This window comes from Peromyscus maniculatus, chromosome 23 (assembly GCF_049852395.1).
Source record: "Peromyscus maniculatus bairdii isolate BWxNUB_F1_BW_parent chromosome 23, HU_Pman_BW_mat_3.1, whole genome shotgun sequence".
Taxonomy (NCBI): Eukaryota; Metazoa; Chordata; class Mammalia; order Rodentia; family Cricetidae; genus Peromyscus; species Peromyscus maniculatus.
The window spans coordinates 29146216-29167194 of NC_134874.1; the positions used below are offsets into that span (position 1 = coordinate 29146216).

The window sequence follows — 20979 nt, forward strand, 5'->3', positions numbered from 1 at the left end:
ACAGGTGTGCACCCCACACCTGGGTCTCTTCCAAGTGCTGAGATCACAGGTGTGCACCCCACACCTGGGTCTCTTCCAAGTGCTGAGATCACAGGTGTGCACCCCACACCTGGGTCTCTTCCAAGTGCTGAGATCACAGGTGTGCACCCCCATACCTGGGTCTCGATCTCTATTTTTCTCAGCTTCTCAGTATCTAGCCTTCGTCCTCACCCCCAGCTCTGTCCTGCCCCGCCTTTTCTTGCACTCTGAGGCCTCCAGCTTTCTCTCACCTCCCCATGCCCACATGAGGCCAGAAAGGGAGAGCATCCCCTGCCATAGGGCCTCTCACCAGGTGGTAGGAGCCGTCCTGGTCGCTGCAGCCACACTGTCTGAGAGGCACACAGGTGGTTCCACTCAGGATGTGGCCTTTCTGGCATTCACAGCCCTCGACACAGGGCAGGTCTGGACAGTCTCTTGCGGTGCTTAGGGTGAGGCAGGTGGCTGGGCAGGGGTTGGCACATGGGTTGTAGCTGCTCATGGGTGGGCACCTCAGAGCTGAGAAGAACACCAATGTTAAGAAAGGCAGAATGGCACTGCTCGCTCCTGACTTTGGAGGGACAGTTACTGGGAAGGTTCACTGATGAGTGAGGAACCCTGGTCTATCCGTGTGAGAGGTGTTAGAGCCTTTTCTTCTTCTGAGGCAGGGTCTCATGTAGCCCAGGCTAGCCTTAAACTTGCTATGTAGTCAAGAATGACCTTGAAATCCTGATCCTCTTGCCTCCATCTCCCCAGCTCTAGAATTACAAGCATGTATCACCATGCCCTATTTTATTGATCAATTAACTGGCCAACCAGTATAGGACTTTGAGGCTCAAGCCGGCCTCAAACTGATAACCGTCCATATTCAGCCTCTTGATTGCTGGGGTTACAGGCATGAACTGCCACGCATGGCTCTCACGGCTCTATAATGAACTATTATCTAGGCTTCCAAAGGAAGCATGACCTGGGCATGGCAGGACAGATCTTGATCTTTATAGCACTACAAAGAGAGAAAAGGAACACTGTAGGTCTCAAATCCCAGAAGGCAAGAGGTTGTTTGAGAACATGCTAGACGGCACAAGAGAGTTCGAGGCCAGTTGGAGCCACTTAACAAGGCTGTCTCAAAACCAGCACAAACGACTGGGAAGAGGGCTCAACAGGTGGAGTGTTTGCCAGTAACTGAGGACGAGAGCTGGGGTCCCAGCAGCTCCTAAGAGCTGGGGGGACAAGTTGTCTGCCTGTAACCCCACAGTTCAGGAGGCTGAGACAAGCTGCCTAACTAGACTAGCCCATGGAAAAAAAGCTCCAGGTTTATTGATAGACCCTGCCTCCGCAAGTCAAGTGGGGAAAGATCAAGGGAGACATCTGAGGTCAGCCTCTGCTCTTCACACACACATCCCACACAGGCATACATATCTGCATACATGTGTGCCCACACATGTAAAAATGAATACCTAGGGGCCGGTAACAGATCAGAGGGTAAATGTACTCGCTGACAACCTGTTGACCTGCGTTTGATCCCCAGGAACCAACTCATGCACGTTGTTCTCTGCCCTCCACATGCACACCATGGTTTGCATACACATGAAAGAAAGGGGGAGCATACCCACATGCACACCACACACAATATACACACAGTAAAAACCAACAAATCCAAACAGAAAACAAAATAAATTTAAGACAATAAAGACTGCTTTCTGGCTAGGAGGATGGTGCTGGCCTTTAATTCCAGCACTCAGGAGGCAGAGGCAGGTAGATCTCTGCACCTGATCTACACAGCCAGTTCCAGGCAGCCAGGGTTACATAGTGAGACCCTGTCTCAAGATTAATTAATTAATTAATTAATTAGTTAATTAGTTAATTAATTAAAAAAGGGTTTTGTTAAAACCTGGGAGAAGGGAGCCAGGCAGCGGGGGCATACACCTTTAATCCCAGCACTTGGGAGGCAGAGCCAGGCAGATCTCTGTGAGTTCGAGGCCAGCAGAAAAACCCTGTTTCAAAAAACAAAAACAAACAAACAAACAAACAAAAAACTTGGGAGAAGGGGGCAATAACTAGACACAGGGCCAAATTTTTGATGATATAAAAATCAGAGTCAGGCTTGGTGGCATACACCTGTAATCCCAGCTCTCCACACCTACACAGCAAGTTGGAGGTCAGCCTGGGTTACATGAGATCCTGAGATGCTGCCTCAAAAAAAAAAAAAAAAAAAAAAACAGGAAAGAGGGAGAGGGAGGGGGAGAGAGAGGGGGAGGGAAGAAGGCTCTGGGTGCTGTGAGACAGAGCCAAGCTGGAGAGGCAGACTGGGAAGGGAAGAGAACTTCCTGTGGGTGTGGATGCAGGCTGAGGAACACAGCTTTGGGACGGGAAAGGACAGGGTTCTCGGCATTCACCAAGGGCTGTAGGAGCTGGGGGAGGGGGTCACTCACGGCAGAAGGTGCTGTTGCGCCAGGTAATCACCTGGCCAGCTTGGGCACACAGGGATGCGTAGGCCTGCAGAGAGCGGCACAGTGCCAGGATGTCCCCTTTGGTCCCACACTGGCCATACACACAACTGGAGAAGCTGGCCTGCGGGGGCACCGCCTCGTGGCAATTGGAGAAAGGCCCTGGAGGAGAAGATAAGGTGGAGGAGAGGAGCGTGAGCCCAGTGGGCAAGCTGGGCCTTGCCGCTTCTGTACAGATAATTTAGGGGATATATGTGTATCTGTGTGTGTGCAGGTGCATGCATGTGCAAGTGTATGCGTGTGCAGGGGCATGCAGGTGCAGGGGCATGCATGTGCAGGGGCATGCAGGTGCAGGTGTATGCACAGACCAGAGGACAACCTCAGGTGTCATTCCTCAGGAATCATTCACCTTGGGTTTTAATTTTTATTTGTTATCATTATTATTACTGTGTGTGTACAATATGCATGTATGGGCATATGTGCTATGGCATGTGGAGGTCAGAAAACAACTCTGTAGAGTTTCTTTCCTTCCGAATTTACATGAATTCTGGGGATTAAACTCAAGTCAGAGCAAGAACTTTTACCTGCTGAGCCATCTCACTTGCCCCACCTCATATACACTTAGTGTGTGTGTGTGTGTGTGTGTGTGTGTGTGTGTGTGTGTGTGTGCGCGCGTGCGCAGCAGTCCGTTCTCCTCCCACCGTGTGGACTCTAGAGATCAAGTCTGATGGCAGGCACCCGTGTCCTCCAAGCCATCTTTCTAGTCCTCCATCTTGCTTTTTGAGACATGGTCTCTCATTGACCCAGCTGGAACACACCAAGTCAGTTAAGGAGTCACCTGTCTCTGTTCTCTCAGCACTGGGATTACACATGTGTATCAACATGCCTGGGTGGGCTGTTGTTTTTTCATTTATTGTTATCATTTTGTGAGGCAGGGGTATAATCATGCCATAGTACACATGTGGAGGGCAGAGCACAACTCTGGAGCTGGTCCCGTGGGTTCCAGGACTGAACCAGGTCTTGGGGTTGATGGTGAGTGCCTCTACTCTCTGAGCCGTCTTCCCAGCCCCACATCCAGGTTTGTCACTTGGGTGCTAGGGATCAAACTCGGGTCCTGTGCTGTCCAGACACGCACTTCCCAACTGAGCTATCTCCTCGGCCCTTGTACAGCTAGTTTATGTCCACTTGCACCGAAGCCTGGGTGGACTCAGGCATGGAATCACAGGCCTGTATCCCCAGCACTTGGGAGAATGAGGCAGGAGGATCACCATGATTTTGAGGGCAGCTTGAGCTACATAGAGAGACTGAGCCCACGCTGGTCTAAAACTGAGATCTGATCTCAAAAAGACAGACAGGAACTGGGAGTGCAGCTCAGCTGTGCTTGCCTGGCATGCCCTGGGTTCATCTCCAGCACCACATGGATTGGATATGGTGGTGAACGTCTGTAACCCCAAGCATTCAAGAGGCAGGAGGATCAGAACTTCAATGCCATCCTTGGCTACACAGTGGGTTCAAGGCTAGCCTGCGATACATGGGACCTTGCTTCAAAATAAACACAAACAAACAACAAAAACCCAGCAATGACAAAACCAGACGCACTGGGAACCTATGGCTAAGCGGGTGTGTCAGTCACGGTTCCTCAGAAGGTAACCACCAGCCATTCTGTACTCCTGCTGACCTCCTGCCTTTCTATCTGCTTCTGCTCTGGCTCTTCCTGCCATCATGACCCGTGCTATCTCTTGCCCAGGGAGAGGACAAAGGGCCCTGGGAGGAGGTGCCGCTCACCAAGAGGGTTCATCAAGATGGAGCACTTTTTACTCCAGCTCTCGTCCATGTTGTTCTCCTCACAGCTGGAAGACTTGCCCCCGGCTACAAAGCAGCTGAATACGGAGGAGGAGAAGAAAGGTTAGAAAGGTGAGGTTTGAGGAAGGATCCTCCAAGCCGAAGCTAAGCCACAGAGGGGGAATGGGAAGGCAATATAATGGCACCCTCAAGTGGGAAGGCAGAAGGCTAGAGGCCAGCAGGACTTCCCCAAAGGCTGTGTCAAAGGCAAGAAGAAGAAGAGTCAGCTGACACAGGCCTGAGGAGTTAGAACAATTTCATTTAACTGTTTACGGTTCTTGAGACAGGGTCTCTACATAGTCCTGGCTATTCTGGAACTCACCATGTAGTCAAGACTGGCCTCCAACTCACAGAAATCCCCCTGCTTCTGCCTCCCAAATGCTGGGATTAAAGGCATGAGCCACCAAGCCTGGCTTGTTTACATTTTATTATTTATTCTTTAATGTTTAGCTTATTGTTTAATTATGTGTGTGTATGTCTGTGTGTGAATATATGCACATGAGTGCAGGTGCCTAGAGAGGCCAGAAGAGGGCATCAGATCCCCTTCGGCTGTAGTTCTAGGTAGTTGTGAGCCACCATGTGGGTGCTGGGAACCAAATCTGGGTCCTCTGCAAAACAGCGAACACTCTTAAATGCTAAGCCACCCTCCCAACCCCTTTTTTGAGACAGGGTCTCATGTAGCCCAAACTAGCTTTGAATTCATCATATGGCCCAGATGACTCTGAAATACTGATCCCCCTGCCTCTACCTCTCATCTGTTGGAATTACAGCTATGTACCATCATGCTTGATTTATGTGGTTTGGGGGATGGAACCCAGAGCTTCATGAATGCTAGCAGAGTACTTTACCCACTGGGATATACCCCCAGCCCTGTTGGGACAACCTTTCAAGTTTACAGCCTCAGGTCAGGGATGTGACTCTAGCCACTGGTTAAATGTGTATCTAACATGGGTAAAGCCCTGAGTTCCCTCCCCAGCACTCGAAGCTCAGAGAGGATGAAGAGCCGAATTGACTGGATTCCTGGTAGTAGGGTGTGCAGCACAGAGGAGGCCCATACACACAAGGGACACCCACTGGCACACTTCCCACAGGGACCAGTTTCCCTAGGCCCAGCTCATCAGATGCCCAGTTCCCCCATGTTCTGATCCCCATGTCCATCTCCCTATGCCCATTTCCTCTAGGCCTAGCTCCCTAAGACTCAGCCCTCACCAGACCTACCTCCCCCAAGCATAGCTCAACCAGGCTCAACTCACCTAGTCCCAGACCCCTATATACCCAGCTCACCCAGGATCAGAGGCTTCAAGTATTTTCCAAGCAGTTCCCAGCAGAAGTGAGTTGCCTGCAGGCTTCCCGTCTGGACGCAGATTGTCATCCAAACTGTTATTGTTGTAGTTCCCTAAGGAGGAGAGCCGTCATAGGGTGGCGTACGCTGCAGTGTTGCCCTTGAACTCACGAAGCAGCAGTTTTAATGGTCACCCAGAGCTCAGAGGCCACTGCCTTCCCAATAGAAGACACATTGCCTAATGCCACATCAAAGCTAACCCTGTTGTCTTTTGTTTTTCTGTTTTGTTGTTGCTGTTTTGTTTTTTTAATGACAAGGTCTTATGTATACCGGTCTACCCTTGAACTAACTATGTAGCTAAGGATGGCCTTGAACTCTTCATCCTCTTATTTTCATCTCCTGAGTCCTGGCATTACAGGTATCCACTGCCACCCAGTTTATAGCGCTGGGAGGAAACCCGAGACTTCCTGTGTTCAGGGCAAGAGCTCCGCCAATTCAGCTCCACTCTCATTCCACCTTTCATCTTTGTTTTGAATCAGGTTTTTATGAAGCCCAGGCTGCCCTTGAACTCACTACCTAGCAGAGGATGACCTTGAACTCCTGGTCCTCCTGCCTCTACCTCCTGAATACCAGTGTTACAGGCATGTACCATCACATCTGGAAACCCTTTTCTCTTTCCCTCTGGCTTTCCCAGGTACCTGCTTTTGGGTCCGGTGCCCTCAGCTCATTCATTGGTTGACAAGTCCTGAGGACACCCAATGGAGACATGGGGGGGGGGCAGATGTCCCCACGGGTCTTACCACACATCCCACAGAGTGAGCCAGTGTACGAGGAAGGCACTGTCACCTCCACCAGGTGTTTTCCATCATATCGAACTTGAAGCCCAAAGTTCGTGTAGAGCAGGACAAAGATGCCGCTCAGCCTAATGGCCACCCGTCCTTTTAAAGGCCACACAGGTAGTGCCACCCGTTGGTTGTTCAGCTGCAGAAATGGGCAGGATATAGTAGAGAGCGTCAGAAACTTGGGACAAAGACCAAATGGGGCATGGTTAAAAAAACAGACAACAGAATAGAGGTGTCTTGGAGCTCAGCTCTTGGAGGTGGAAGCAGAGGATGGGGTTGGTAGTTCAAAGTTATCCTCAGTTACATAAGCAAGTTCTGGGCCAGTGTGGACACATGAGACCCTACTTCAAAAATAGCAATTTAACTGAGAGAAAAGGGAAGGAGAAAGAGGTTTGGGGGTGGTGTGGGGTCTAGGAGGCAACAGAAGACACATACCATGACCCTTCGACCTTTGAACAGGGAGATTTTGAGGTCAAAGACCTGCACATGGACAGCTTTGATACTGGAGACTTCCAAGTTGCCCTCACGGATCTCATTTGTGGCACTCACAACAAAGTTGTCTAGAGAATTGGACCAGCAAGGCCGGGTCAGTACGTAAGTGCAGGTGCCCATAAAATGATGCAAAGCTCCATCAAATGTCAGGTAGTGGGGGTCACCGGAGGCAATGCAGATGGCTTCACCTGGGGAGGAAAGGACAGGCTTTGGTGTCTCATTGCCCCACACCCCAGAAGCCTTAAGTCAAGGCTGCCATCCTGGGGAGGCTGTTTTGAGGTGGGGCCCATGACACATCCTTAGACTTCAGTCTCCTCTGGGAAGACTTGTTGGCTTGGCCCAGGAAGGTCAAGAATGGAGACTGTCGTCCTCAATTTCACTTTCTGAGCCCTTGAAGATGCTGACCCTACTTTGAAAGTTTAGATGTGGAATCCCAAAGACTCATGTGCCAAATCTTGATTCTCCAGCTCAATATTGTTGGGAAGTGGTGAAAACTTTAGGTGCAGCAGGTTTGAGGTCAGTGGGTGGATGTTGTTGAAAGGGGATTGTGGGATCCTAGCTTCTTTCTGGTTCTTTCCCTCATGTCCCAGCCATGATGTAAGCAATTTTTGTTCTGTCATGTTTCCCAACAAGATGTACTGCTGAATCATGGGACCCAAATCAACAAAATCAAATGATCACAGAGTGAAACCTCCCAAACTGGGAGACCAAAGAAACCCTCCTCCTTGTCCTCTTCTCCTTCTTCCTCCTTTCTTCTCTCCCTCTTCTTCCTCCTCCCTCCTTTTATTAAATAATAAGACATTTATTGATTTTTCACACAGACCAATTACTACACAAATAGCTTCAAAGAAGTATACGGCCTCAAAGGATTGTGGGCTAACACTCTAGTCAACAGACCTCAAGATATTTGGCCCTCTGCTCTCAACTATTCCCCTCACCTCCCATCATTGTTTGGCTTATTGGCCCTAGGGGAAAAAAGACCTATGTTTATAGGACCCTGAGTAGCTTCTATCTAAGCCCAAATGAACAAGTAGTAATATTTTCAAATCCACAGAAATTTGGGAGAATGGAACTGAGCATTACAAATCACAAGACAGCCTTAAATTTGGGGTTCTTATTGCCATCATTAGCTTCAGATACCAATCTGACACACCTAGAAGGAGGGGACCTCAATTGCTAACCTGCCTCCACCAGACTGGCCTGTGGGCATATCTGGGGGGGCATTTTCATGATTCCTAGCTGATGTAGGAAGGCCCAGTCCACCGTGAGTGGTACAAGCCCTCGGCAGGTGGTCCTAGGCTGTTTAAGAAAGACAGCTGAATCTGACATTGGAAGCAAGCGGGAGCACTGTTTCTCCATACTCTTCCATTTCAGTTCCCGTTTCCGGGTCCGTGACTTGGCTTCCCTCAATGAAGAACTACTAACCTGAATGCTGGAATCACCCTATTCCTCCCTAAGCTGCTTTTGGCCCTGATGTTTACCACAGACAGCACAGAAAACAAACTAGAACACTTATGTTCGAGAAATGCCTTGCTTTTGCTTCATGAGATTTTAAGTCAAGTCTAAAAATACAATGCCAAGTTAGAATTTTCCAGGTAAATTTTGCTCTTAGCAGCGATTGCTCCCAGTTATGGCTTGGTGTCAGGTGGAAATTGTTCTGCAGATTGACTCCCCTGTGTTATTTGAGGGATGAAATGATAGGACACGTAGTAATCATGCAGCCACAAACTCAGAAACCAAGAAACTCTTTGGTGGTAAAGATCAGTGACATTTAGGCCAAAGAAAATGTCAACTTGACCTTAAAAAAGATGAACTCTCCACAGAATGATCAACCACTAAAAAAAGAGGCCCAATTCTTTTGACGGCAAATTGCCACATTCCTCTTATTTCTGAAGGCACGAAATCAATAAAAACTCCTCTAACGAAAGTCCTTAAACAAATTAAATGGATTATTTCTTATTTTTGTTTGTTGTGGCTGGTTTTTGGTTTTAAATATTTTGTTGTTGGTGATTGCTCTTTTTATTTTTGGTTTTTCGAGACAGGGTTTCTCTGTGTAACAGCCCTGGCTGTCCTGGAACTCTGTAGACCAGGCTGGCCTCGAACTCACAGAAATCCGCCTGCCTCTGCCTCCCAAGTGCTGGGATTCAAGGTGTGCGCCACCACCGCCCAGCAAACTGGCTTATTTCTGAAAATGTACACCATATCTGCTCCAAAGAATAAAGACACGTAACTGGGCGGCGGTGGTGCACGCCTTTAATCCTAGCACTCAGGAGGCAGAGGCAGGGGGATCTCTGACTTCGAGGCCAGCCTGGGCTACAGAGTGAGATCCAGGCCAGTCAGGGCTGCACAGGGAAACCCTGTCTGGAAAAACAACACAAAATAAAGACACCTCGCAACAACCTCACCAAGAACGTACGCGGTAATAGAAGGCAATGGGTCGCGTGTCGCTTAAGGCTATGGCAGGAAACACATTCTAAGCTCGGAAGTTTTCCCCCAAGCAGAGGCTCGAACGCTATCGCTTGACACCCAGTGTTCCTCGGGAACTGTCCTTCTGGAAACGCGGGGAGACCTCCGCTCGCGTCCTCGGAGGGCTCGAACCTCTGCATCTTCAGCGGAGTGCCAGGTCCTGCAGAGGCCCGGCTTCTCGGAACCCCCTCTCCGCTCTTCTCCCTCCCGCCCGAGCGTTCTCGGAGCTCAGAGGAATCTTCCCCAGCGCTGCGCTCCACACGGAAACTGATGCCCGGAAGTGCCCATCACGGTGCGGCTGCGGCTCCTCACGGAAGTAAGCGGCTCCTCCCGGAAGTACCTGCCGCGTTCCTCACAGCCGCTCCTTCCGGAAGTACCTGCCGCGTTCCTCACAGCCGCTCCTTCCGGAAGTAAGCGGCTCCTCCCGGAAGTACCTGCCGCGTTCCTCACACTGCTCCTCCCAGAAGTAAGCTGCTTCTCCCGGAAGTACCTGCCGCGTTCCTCACACCGCTCCTTCCAGAAGTTCCTGCCGCGTTCCTCACACAGGCTCCTCACGGAAGTAAGCGGCTCCTCCCGGAAGTACCTGCCGCGTTCCTCACACCGCTCCTCCCGGAAGTTCCTGCCGCGTTCCTCACACGGCTCCTCTCAGACCCAGAGTCCCTCGCTGGGCAGCTGCTCTTCCTATTCTTCCTGAAGGAATTTCCTGTTGCGCTCTTGGCTCCTCACAGCCCAGAACAGCGTGGTCTGTCAAGCTCCCGGATTCGCAGATTTACTTCTTACCTGGAAGCCTTCGGTCGCCTTCCTCTCCTTCTTCCTCTCCTTCCTCTCTTTCTTCCTCTCCTTCTTCCTCTTCCTCTTTCTCTCTTTCTTTCTTCATTCCTTCCTTTTCTTTCTTTCCTTCCTTCCTTCCTTCCTTCCTTCCTTCCTTTCTTTCTTTCTTTTTCTCTTTCCTCCCTCCCTCCCTCCCTCCCTTCCGTCCATTACTGCGTTTTTTAAAGAGTCTCTGCGGTGCAGGGTAAGTTAAGAGGACTCGCTGCTTTCGCAGCCAGAATTCAGTTCCCAGCACCTACGATGTGGAGTTCCGGTAGCTTCCATCTGTAACTGTAATCCAGGGTATGCGGCGCCCTCTGGCTTCTTCAGATCCTTACACTCACACGTGCACCCAGTCTCACACACACACACACACACACACACACACACAGACACAAAATTTAAGATTAAATACTGACACAGGCCGGGCAGTGGTGGTGCACGCCTTTAATCCCAGCACTCTGGGAGGCAGAGGCAGGAGGATCTCTGTAAGTTCGAGGTCAGCCTGGGCTACCAAGTGAGTCCCAGGAAAGGCGCAAAACTACACAGAGAAACCCTGTCTCGAAAAATCAAAAAAAAAAAAAAAATACTGACACAGGCTCATGTAGCCGAGGATGACCTCAAACTCCCGAGCCTCTTGCCTCCACCTCCCAAATGCTGGGATTCCAGGCAGGCAAAACCCCAGCAGCTTTATAACCTGCTTTATAACCTCTTTATAACGTGGTCTTTCAGGCCGGGCGGTGGTGGCGCACGCCTTTAATCCCAGCACTGGGGAGACAGAGGCAGGCGGATCTCTGTGAGTTCGAGGCCAGCCTGGTCTACAGAGTGAGATCCAGGACAGGCACCAAAACTACACGGAGAAACCCTGTCTCAAACAAACCAAAATAAATGGGTCTTTCTCATGTTTGTTCCAATCTCAGTAAGATGACCAACACACAATCTCTAGCTGAGCCGTTTTTGGGGAAAGCTGCTTTTGGTGACGCTCTCTACATTACTCTATTTTACTTTCCTTGTTACTTTCTATTACTGTATGACTCTATATTACTCTATTACCAAATCTTTACAAAAGCAACTTGAGCTAAGAATGGTGTGTTCTGGCCTACAGTGTGCAGGGAAGACCATCATGGTGGGAAAGCATGGTGAAGGGGGTGTGAGACAGCTCCCATGGCATCCTCAGTGGGGGGCAGAGAGAGATGGATGCTGGCACTCAACTTGATTTCTCTTTCTTATGTAGTCCAGGACACCAGCCCATGAATGATGAGGCTTACATCTAGTGTGGGTCTCCTCGCTTCCGTTAACTGAATCTAGAAACTTGCTAACAGACACCACCAAAGACCCGTTTCTAGAACCTGTCGAGTTGACAATCAGTATGAACCATCGCCATCCTCTCAAAGGAAGCCCCTGCTCACCTTCCATGCTGACTTGACTGCTCACCTTGGGCATGACAGCCTAATATGCCTTCCTTATGGCTACAGGCTTCCTGGGCCTTACACTTCCAAGGCCAGCAGCGGATACTGTTGTTGCCTTCGCAAATGCAGATCTCTTTGCAGTCCGGATTAAACCACTGCTCCTGTATCTGGGGTACAGAGGGAAAGCAGTAAGAGATGGCTTCCCTGTCGGCTGTCTGGTCTTCCTGAAGCTCTGGGCTTAGGTACAGGAGGCTGGTATCGAACAGGCGCAGTAGTATACCAAGTGCAGTGGGATACGCTGTCCCAGGGGAACAGAGCAGAAAGTGGTAGAGCAGGATGCCTGGCATCCCCCCCTGGCCTCCACACTATACACATACCACACATACAAATCAATGAGATGTTAAAAAAAAAAGAAGAAGGCCAGCAAGGTGGCTCAGTAGGTGGGGACACCTAGTGCCAAGTCTGAGGAGTTGAGTTCGATCCAGTGACCCACATACTAAAAGGAGAGAGCCAACTCCTGCAGATTCTCCTCTGGCCTTGGCATGGCAGCCGGGTGGCTGTGGCGCACGCCTTTAATCCCAGCACTTGGGAGGCAGAGGTAGGCGGATCCTGTGAGTTCGAGGTCAGCCTGGGCTACAGAGCAAGATCCAGGACAGGCACCAAAGCTACACAGAGAAATCCTGTCGAGGGGGAAAAAAAAAAAAGAACAAGTAAAAAGCTAGAGCTCTGGTGCATGAACTAGTACAACTTGGTTGTAGAGCTCCTGCCTTGAATCCCCCAGTGAGAGCTTGAGTCATGGCTCAGTGGTAGAGACTTGCTTAGACCCCCTAGTTAGGGACTTGGGGTAGTGGTAGACACCTTGCTTCCTAGAATCCCCCAGTGAGGGGCTGGGGTGTGGCTCAGTGGTAGCGCACCTGCCTAGAATCCCCCAGTGAGGGGCTGAGGTGTGGCTCAGTGGTAGAGCACCTGCCTAGAATCCCCCAGTGAGGGGCTGGGGTGTGGCTCAGTGTTAGAGCACCTGCCTAGAATCCCCCAGTGAGGGACTGGGGTGTGGCTCAGTTGTTAAGCTAAACATGCACAAGGCCCTGGGTTCTATCTTCAGCAATATCAAAAAAAGGAAAAGAGGGAGGAAAGGAAAGAAATTAGTCGAGCCAGGAGAGAGGAAGAGGAAGAGGGAGCTATCAGAGCATGAATCCAGTATGCCAGCCTTAGCTACCCTTGCTTTCTCTGGCTTCCTCTTTCTTGCCTGTCCCCCTCCACTCCCCCACGTCAACACAGGGCTTCAGAAAGTCAGAGCAAGTCCTTTTGTCTCTAGGGCTGAGGGATTCACGCCAGCTGCTCACCTTGAAGTAGCGTCCCTCAACATTGGTGCACCCACACTGCGATCGAGGGACACACTCAAAACCACTGAGGACGAAGCCAGGGTCACACTCGCAGGCTTCCACACACTGTTCTGGGCAGGGCTGGAGAGCAGATCCGGGATGGCAGGTTTCTGGGCATGGTTTGGCACACAGGGAGTACCTGCTATTTTGAGGGCAGTCCAAGGCTGTGGAGGGAAAAGCTTAGGTAAGAAAATGGGCAAATTGGACATGGTAGTGCAGATCTGTAAATCCAGGAGGCAGGAGGCTGTGGCAGCAGGATTAAGAATTCCAGGCAGCCTGGGCCGCAGAGTGAGAACCTGTCTCAGAAAGTAATTTCAAAAGGAGATAGACGAGACCAGGTACAGAAGGAAGGAACATGCTAAGAAGGTCCCAGCTAGAGATGCTGTGACCAATATTGAGAAATATGGCTTGGAGAAGATGAGCCCAGGAGCTCAGCTGACCGGTAGGGCTTGCGGCTAGAAGCTAAGAGTTGCCTGCATTCTGAGGATGTAGCTCACTTGGTAGAGTGCCTGTATGCATGCATGAAGCCCTGGCTTCCATGCCACATAAACTGGTTGTGATGGTGCATGCCTGCAGTCCCAGCACTAGGAGGTGGAGGCAGGAGGATCAAGAATTCAGTGCCATCTTAAGCTCTATGGTGAGCTTACGACTAGCCTGGGCTACATGAGACCCTGGCTCCAAGAGCAAACCAAAGCAAACCAAACAAAAGCCCCTGCCTAAACCAAGCTTGTTGCGTGGGTGCTACCAAGGCCCTCCATGGAAGGCAGATGAGCTACAAATTAGAGGATACAGGCACTCTGATATGTCAACATTCTCAATAAGCAAGTGTGGTACCCAGCAAGCCATGAACAGCCTGGTCCTGGTGATGGGCATCTGTTAATGCAGCTTCTCCAGAGGACTGGGGTGTCCATGCCAGAGCTCCAGTACAGCCTCACCCATTCAGTCTGCACTGAATGTAATGAGAACCGGGGGGGGGGGGGGTGTGCACAAAAGTACACTGTCTTCTTCCCTACAGAACCAAGTGACTATGGATGGTTATTGATCTGCCGTCTCTTCATCCTTCTCCTCTGCCTCTCCCTCCTCTCCTCTTCCTCGTCCTTTCCTCCTCTCCTATTTCTTCTCTTCTCATCTTCTTCCTTCTCCTGCCCACCCCCACCCGCCACCCCCGCTGAGGATTCAATCCAGGGTCTTAGGCACATTAGGAAAGTGTTCTGCATCCGAGCCACACCCCTAACTTCTCACTGACAGGTTCTAGGCAAGCACCCTACCACTAACCCATAACCCCAGCTCCCTGTCAATGGATTCTAGGCATATGCTCTACTGCTGAGCCATGCACCTAGCCCTCTTTTTGTCTTTTTGTTTTGAAACAAGCCTCCTAAGTTGCCCAGCTTGGTGTTGAACTTAGATCCTTCTGTCTCGGCCTCCAAAGTAGCTGAGATTACAGGACTGCTGTCTGGCCAGCTTACTGATTTTTCCCAGACATCTTTCCTCACTACCCTGTCCTCATATGTAACTGGAGTAGGGAATCAACAGGTTGTACCATGTCTGTATCTAGAGGAAGCTGTACCAGATCATCCCTCAGTGCTTTGGGTCCTAACTCACGGCAGAACTCGGGTCCCCTCCAGGACTTCACAGCATAGCCGGCTTCTTGGCAGGTGGCAGTCATGGCTGACATATGAGCACAGAGCATCTGCTGGAGCCCCTGGAAGCTACACATGTCTGTTACACAGTTATCCAAGAAGGATGAGGCCTTCATGTAGAGCAGGCATGACCTGTGGAGAGAAGCTAACTCAGAGGGCAGGAGAGGGCAGAGCCTCCATGCTCCACCTCAGAGAAACCATAGTGCCTAGCAACCCCAGACAGCCCATCCGCCTTCCTCCATACTCAAAGGTTCCTTTTGGGTCGACAAGCTGGCCACATAAGTTGGACCCCGACATAGTTCTCCCCAAGGCTGGATCACAAGATGGGGGGCTCTTCTTGTTCTGACACCTGGAAGAGACCCAACCCAAGCAGTCAGCAAGACTGGAAGAGCCCAAATGAGGTGGAACAGCTGGAGTCTTCAGGTAGAGAATGAGAAAAGGGCAATGCTAGTCAGCTTAATTTGTTCTTTTGAGACAATCTCACTATGTTAGCCCAGGCTTGGCCTTGACATTCCTATAGTCCTGGAAACGTAAAGATCACAGGCAAGTACTACCAAACTCCCCCGACCCTAACCCCATTACTTTTGCTTCAGTTTTTACATTGCTGAGGATCAAACCCAGCATCTGGTGCATACTAGACAGGTGCTCCACTAAAGAGCCACACCCCAGCCCCTCACTGGGGGTTCTAGGCAGGTGCTCTACCACTGAGCCACACCCCAGCCCCTCACTGGGGGATTCTAGGCAGGGGCTCTACCACTGAGCCACACCCCAGCCCCTCACTGGGGGATTCTAGGCAGGGGCTCTACCACTGAGCCACACCCCAGCCCCTCACTGGGGGATTCTAGGCAGGGGCTCTACCACTGAGCCACACCCCAGCCCCTCACTGGGGGATTCTAGGCAGGGGCTCTACCACTGAGCCACACCCCAGCCCCTCACTGGGGGACTCTAGGCAGGGGCTCTACCACTGAGTCACACCCCAGCCCCTCACTGGGGGATTCTAGGCAGGGGCTCCACCACTGGGCTATATTCCCCAGCTCTTGGATTTTAGAAACTGGATCTTGCTATGTCTGCAGCCCCAGACATTTGGGCCTCTTCTGGAATGACAGGCACAAACAGCTAAGCCCAGCTCTGGTAGACCTTAATATGGGCACGGTCAGAGGGTTGAAAACGGAGGACCACCCCTGGCCCCCAGGGGAGAGCCCCACTCACTTCTTGTCCTCTTCCTCTTCTACCTGCCAGCTCTTCCCCAGCTCATCCTCATCCTGTGTCATTGTGCCATCCGGCTTCCGGTAATCATTGCTGCTGTCCCCGTCATAGTTCCCACAGAAACCACAGAGTTTGCCTGAGTAGGTACTGCGGGTCCGGGAGAGGGGTAAGTCATCAGAGACCACAGCAAGGGGACGGTGAGCTGTGTGCCCTGATGGTAAGAGACAGGAGGGGGTTGAGACTATCCACTCTTAACAGATTCTGTGACAGGCCCCAGCCTGAGCATCTGTACAGGGTCTCCTCTGACCTGGCTGCTCAACATCCTCTGCTGCCCTCTACCTTCTCATGGGTTTAAACAAGAATGTGTTTCTCCCCACCCCCTCTCTATCTCTCTCAGTGTGTGCATACACTCACATGCATGTGGATATGCACAGGCATGCATGTGGGGGGGGCAGAGGTCAACAATGGGTATCTTCCTCAGGTGTTGTCCCCCTTATTTTTTCTTTTTAGTGTGTATGTGTGAATATGTGTTTTAGTGTTTTTTCATTTGTTTTTTGTTTTTTCGGTTGGTTGATTTTTGGTTTTTTGAGACAGGGTTTCTTTGTGTCCTGGAACTCACTCTGTAGACCAGGCTGGCCTTGAGCTCAGAGATCTGCTTGTCTCTGCCTCCCAAATTAAAGAAGTGTGTCACTACCACCCAGCATGTGTTTTTATTTTATGCATATGGGTGTTTTGCCTGCATGTATATCGGTGCACTACATACATGCAGTGTCCACAGAAGTCAAAAGAGGGCATCGTGTCCCTTGGGGATAGAATTACAGGCAGTTGTGAGCTGCTGTGGAGATGCTCAGAATTTAACCTGGGTCCTCTGGTCTGCTTAAGAACGTTCTCTTAATCCCTTAACCACTGAGCCATCTCTCCAGCCCTGGTGAGTGTGTTTTAAATACTGTCATGTGCACTCAGAGGCCAGAGAAGGAAGTTGGATGTCCTGCTTGATCACTCTCCACTTTATGTCTTTGGGACGGGGTCTCTCGCTGAATCTGGAACTAGGCTGGCAGGCATCAAATTCCAGGGATCCTCCGGTCTCTGGCCCATACAACACTGGAGTTCCAGATGCACACACAGCCAAGTCCAGCTTTTAAGATTCAAGCTCAGGTCCTGTGCTTGTGCAAGAAGAACCCTTGCCCACTGAACTACCTCCTCAGCCTCCTCCACCTTCATTTTTGAGCAAGGGTCTCTCATTGACCCTGGAGCTGACCCATTCAGTTAGAGTAGACGGCCAGCAGGCCCCAAGAATCCTTTACCCCTGCTTCCCTAGCACTGGTATCATAAGCACACTACTGTACCTAGATTTGTGTGTGTGTGTGTGTGTGTGTGTGTGTGTGTGTTTTTCCAGGGGTGGAACTTAGCTCTTTACCAGATCAGCCACCTCCCGTGTCCCTGTGTCACTTTTCCACAAAGCCTGACTTGTCCTTCTCCATTCATCTGGGGAGCCACTCTTCCTTGAAGAACGCGTCCAGCATCAGCTCTTCTGACAGCTCCCCGAAGTCCCCGAGGGAGCGACTCTGTGCCGCACAGTCCCAAGGCCTGTGTGCGCCTCCTGCTGTTACCTCACTGTCCTGACCCCACTTCCTACTGTCTCCCTTCTGAGCCTGGGTTAGCTGCTTCCCAGCTTTGAGGACCTATATAAACGATTAACCCTGAGGGACTGCAGTGGTAGGAGGTGGGCTGGGGGTGGAGCACTCTGGGAGAGAAATGTCAGCTTCCTGACTAGGCTGCCTCCCCTTACCTGGGCACAGTCACAAAGAGCTGCTTGTCACCATCCCATCTCACACGCAAACCAAATGTCGTCCTCAGCTCCACGAATCGCCCGCTTAGACCCACAAAGATGCCATTTGAAGGTATCACTGGGAGGGTGACTCTCTGTCCCGCAATCTGGCAGATAGAGGAGGCAGAGAGAGTGATCGGGGTCCGGGAGGACCCTGAGACCCTAACGTCACACCCAAGGCTAACGGCACCACGCCCACAGCTTCCCTTCAGCTTCTCTCTCTCCCCCGGGCTGTTCGAAGCGTCACCATCGTTATTTGTTGAAGCCCATCCTTAGCAGGGTTTGGGGACAGGTGGGGCGACTGTAGCCTGGTGGGGGTGAGTGGAGGATAGGACTCACCAGTGTGTATCTGTCCCTGATCATGGTAATGGTAGTCTCTGGCAGGGTGATGAAGACTTTGTCTAGGGAGGATACACCTTCTACTCCTCGTTCCTCAGTGCTTGCAGTTATCTTAAAGGATGGTTCTAGATGGAGAGAGGAAGGGCCAGATCACAAACATTTGTTTGTTTGTTTGTTTGTTTGTTTGGCTGGTTGCTTGTTTTCAGACAGGGTCTCATTATAGCTTAGGCTAGCTAAGAATGACCTTGAACTCCTGAGAGTACCACTCTTGCCTCCCCGGTGCTGGCATTATAGACATGTACCACCGTATCCAGTTTATGTGGTGCCAGGGGTGAAACCCAGTTAGGGCTCTGTGCATGCTGAACAAGCACCCAACCAACTGAGCCGCGCCCCCAGCCCCCACTGGTTTTCAGACAGAGTCTTACTATGTATCCCAAGCTGAAACTGACACTCTTCCTGCTTCAGCCTCCAGAATGCTGGGATTAAAAACATGTACCACCCCATCCTCTGCTTTCTGAGACCCTGTTGGTGGCGGTGCCCACCCTGGCACTATGGGGCAGACAGAAGGTTCAGGGATATGGCCCTGAGACTTGGTAAGGGTCTCAGAACCCAAAGAGAAAGGGACATGGCATGACTGTCTGCTGTTATGGTTGCCTGTCTCCCCGCCATGGACTGGGACATCTTCAGGCAATCTTGTTCATTCATGAGTCCCTGTCACCCTGTTTCATGTAGCCCAGGCTGGTCTCAAACTCTGTAGCTGAGATGACCTTGAACTCCTGGAGATCCACCTGCCCAGTGTTGAGAGGACAGGCTTGCACTCCACACTGCTGAGGCCCTGGGGGTGGAAACCAGTGCTTCATACCCACTAAGCAAGCACTCTACTGACTGAGGCACATCCTCCAGCAAGAGTCCCTTTACCAGTAACTCACTCTGCCCAGGGAACCTCCCACAGTAGCAGGACGATGATAGCTTCGCTGCACTTCCCCAGGAGGGGGCCCCCCCGAAAGCCTTGTCTCTGTGTGCCCTGCACATCCCAGCTGCCGCTTAACAGAGGGCTTTGGTCCAGTGTTCGACCACCTCCTGTGTCCCCGAGCCTGACACTTACTCTATAATCTCAGCCCCTGCCCACCTCCCCCACCCCCCATCCCCAGCTCTGGCTCCAGTCCCCTACCTGTGGTGTTCTCGCAGATTTGGGTCAAGATATAGGTACATGTCCCTGTGAAGTCAATGTTCTTCTCATCAAAGGTGACAAAATGAAGGTCCCCATAGACCAGGCAGGTAGCACTACCTGCCAGAGAAGGGGAACGGAGATGTAGGAAGCTGTTTCCAGTGTCCGACTTGACTGAATCCCACACCCCAGCCTCTCCTACCCAGAGATATTCCCAGCTCCACTGCTCGAGGGAGATGTGGAGGATACAAGCTCTCACCCACTCTGACAGAGTAATGATTTAGAAAGACAGGAGGGGTGGCTTTCTGGGACCAGAACAGAACACATGCAGATGTGGTGATGGGAATAGCAAATGCACTCCCAAGTGTCCCACCCCCCTTCTCACCATGACAGCATGAGGGCCAGCGCTTACCATAGGGCTGGCATTCATACTGGCCGTTCTGCAGCTGGCAGACAGTGTGTGTCCCACACTGGGAGATCTGGCACTCCATCCGGCTGCCGGGCATGCAGCGGCACCGCTCTGTGCAGTTGGGACTGAACCATTCTTCCCCAGGCTAAGGGCAACAGATCGAGAGTCACAAGGTGTGGAGACCCTCAGAGGTTTCCAAGTGAGATCCGAGCTTGCTTTACCCAGCAGGGCTGCATAAGGGGATGATTTGACCATGGGCGTGGTTACCAGGTGTTGGGAAGGGTCTGCACTTGGCTGTGCTGTGTGCTTTGATCTAGCAAGGGAAGGACTTTTGCCCCACCCCTTGGCATTGTTATAAAAAGCCCCTTTGAAGAGACAGAAGGGGCCAGTGGATTTTGATCCAGGTCCTCCCAAAGCTATCCTGTGTTTCTGTCTGTCTCCTCTCTGCTATCTTTCTATCTAAAAAATTGTTACTCCTCTCTCCTCCTCATAGGAACCTTTTAAGAGGTGGAAGCTTGCCTCGATGCCCTGAACAGGGACTTGGGTCCAGGGACCCCCACAACAAAGCCACAGTTCTTGAGTGTGTGTGTGTGTGTGTGTGTGTGTGTGTGTGTGTGTGTGTGTGTGTGTGTGTGTTCATGGGCCATGGCACAAGTCTGGAGATCCGAGAACAGCTTTCTTTGGGAATCTGTCATCTCCTTCCGCTGTATGGGTCCTGGGGCTGGAACTCAGGCTCAAGGCTCAGAGGTGAGTGCCTTTACCTGCTGGGCCATTTCAGCAGCCTTGAGCTTTGTCCTGTTTCTGAAGCAGGGTCTCACGACATGGAATTCAGGTAACTCCCGCCTCAGCCTCCCAAGTGCTGGAGTTACAGTTTGTGTCACCACATATCGTTTGCTTAAAGCACTTTTTGTTTGGTTGTGGTTCTGGTTTTATTGTTGTTTTCATGAGACAGGGTGTCACCTTGTAGACCGGGTTGGCCTTGAACTTACAGAGACCCAGCCTGCCTCTGCCTCTACCAGTGCTGAGATGAAAGACATGTGCCACCACATCCAGCCCACTTTAGCATTTTTTATTTTTATTTATTTATTATTTATTTGCTTTTTTTTTTTTTTTTTTTTTTTTTTTTTAAGGTGAGACACTGTTTCTCTATGTAGCCCTGGCTGTCCTGGAACTCCCTTTGTAGACCAGGCTGGTCTCTGCCTCCCAAATGCTGGTATTAAAGGCATGTACCACCACGCCCAGCAGCATTTTTGATTAACAGATTGCATGTGTTTATCATGAATTGCTCATAACAGCAATGAGCATTTATTAAGTAATAATTAAGTAATTATTAAGAAGGATCCAGTTTTAATTGGCAACTTGATACAATCTACAGTCACCCAGGAAGAGAGTCTCCTAGAGG

At 50.9% G+C, this 20979-nt stretch overlaps 1 protein-coding gene across 8 annotated transcripts in view; it reads right to left on the reverse strand.

Annotated features, from left to right (window-relative positions):
• Window positions 1–20979, reverse strand: part of Zan (zonadhesin) — a 103696-nt gene that overhangs the window by 66021 nt on the left and 16696 nt on the right. For all 8 annotated transcript variants that reach the window (XM_076560846.1, XM_076560845.1, XM_076560847.1 and 5 more), the window contains exons 15-29: window positions 19581–19722; window positions 19172–19288; window positions 18001–18125; window positions 17623–17768; window positions 15837–15980; window positions 14872–14976; window positions 14590–14759; window positions 12949–13151; window positions 11631–11772; window positions 6864–7108; window positions 6387–6567; window positions 5589–5700; window positions 4248–4342; window positions 2448–2624; window positions 329–534 (exon numbers count right to left, since the gene is read on the reverse strand). In XM_076560846.1, the coding sequence (XP_076416961.1) occupies window positions 329–534; window positions 2448–2624; window positions 4248–4342; window positions 5589–5700; window positions 6387–6567; window positions 6864–7108; window positions 11631–11772; window positions 12949–13151; window positions 14590–14759; window positions 14872–14976; window positions 15837–15980; window positions 17623–17768; window positions 18001–18125; window positions 19172–19288; window positions 19581–19722 (2310 nt within the window). The remainder of the gene's footprint in view (window positions 1–328; window positions 535–2447; window positions 2625–4247; window positions 4343–5588; window positions 5701–6386; window positions 6568–6863; window positions 7109–11630; window positions 11773–12948; window positions 13152–14589; window positions 14760–14871; window positions 14977–15836; window positions 15981–17622; window positions 17769–18000; window positions 18126–19171; window positions 19289–19580; window positions 19723–20979) is intronic.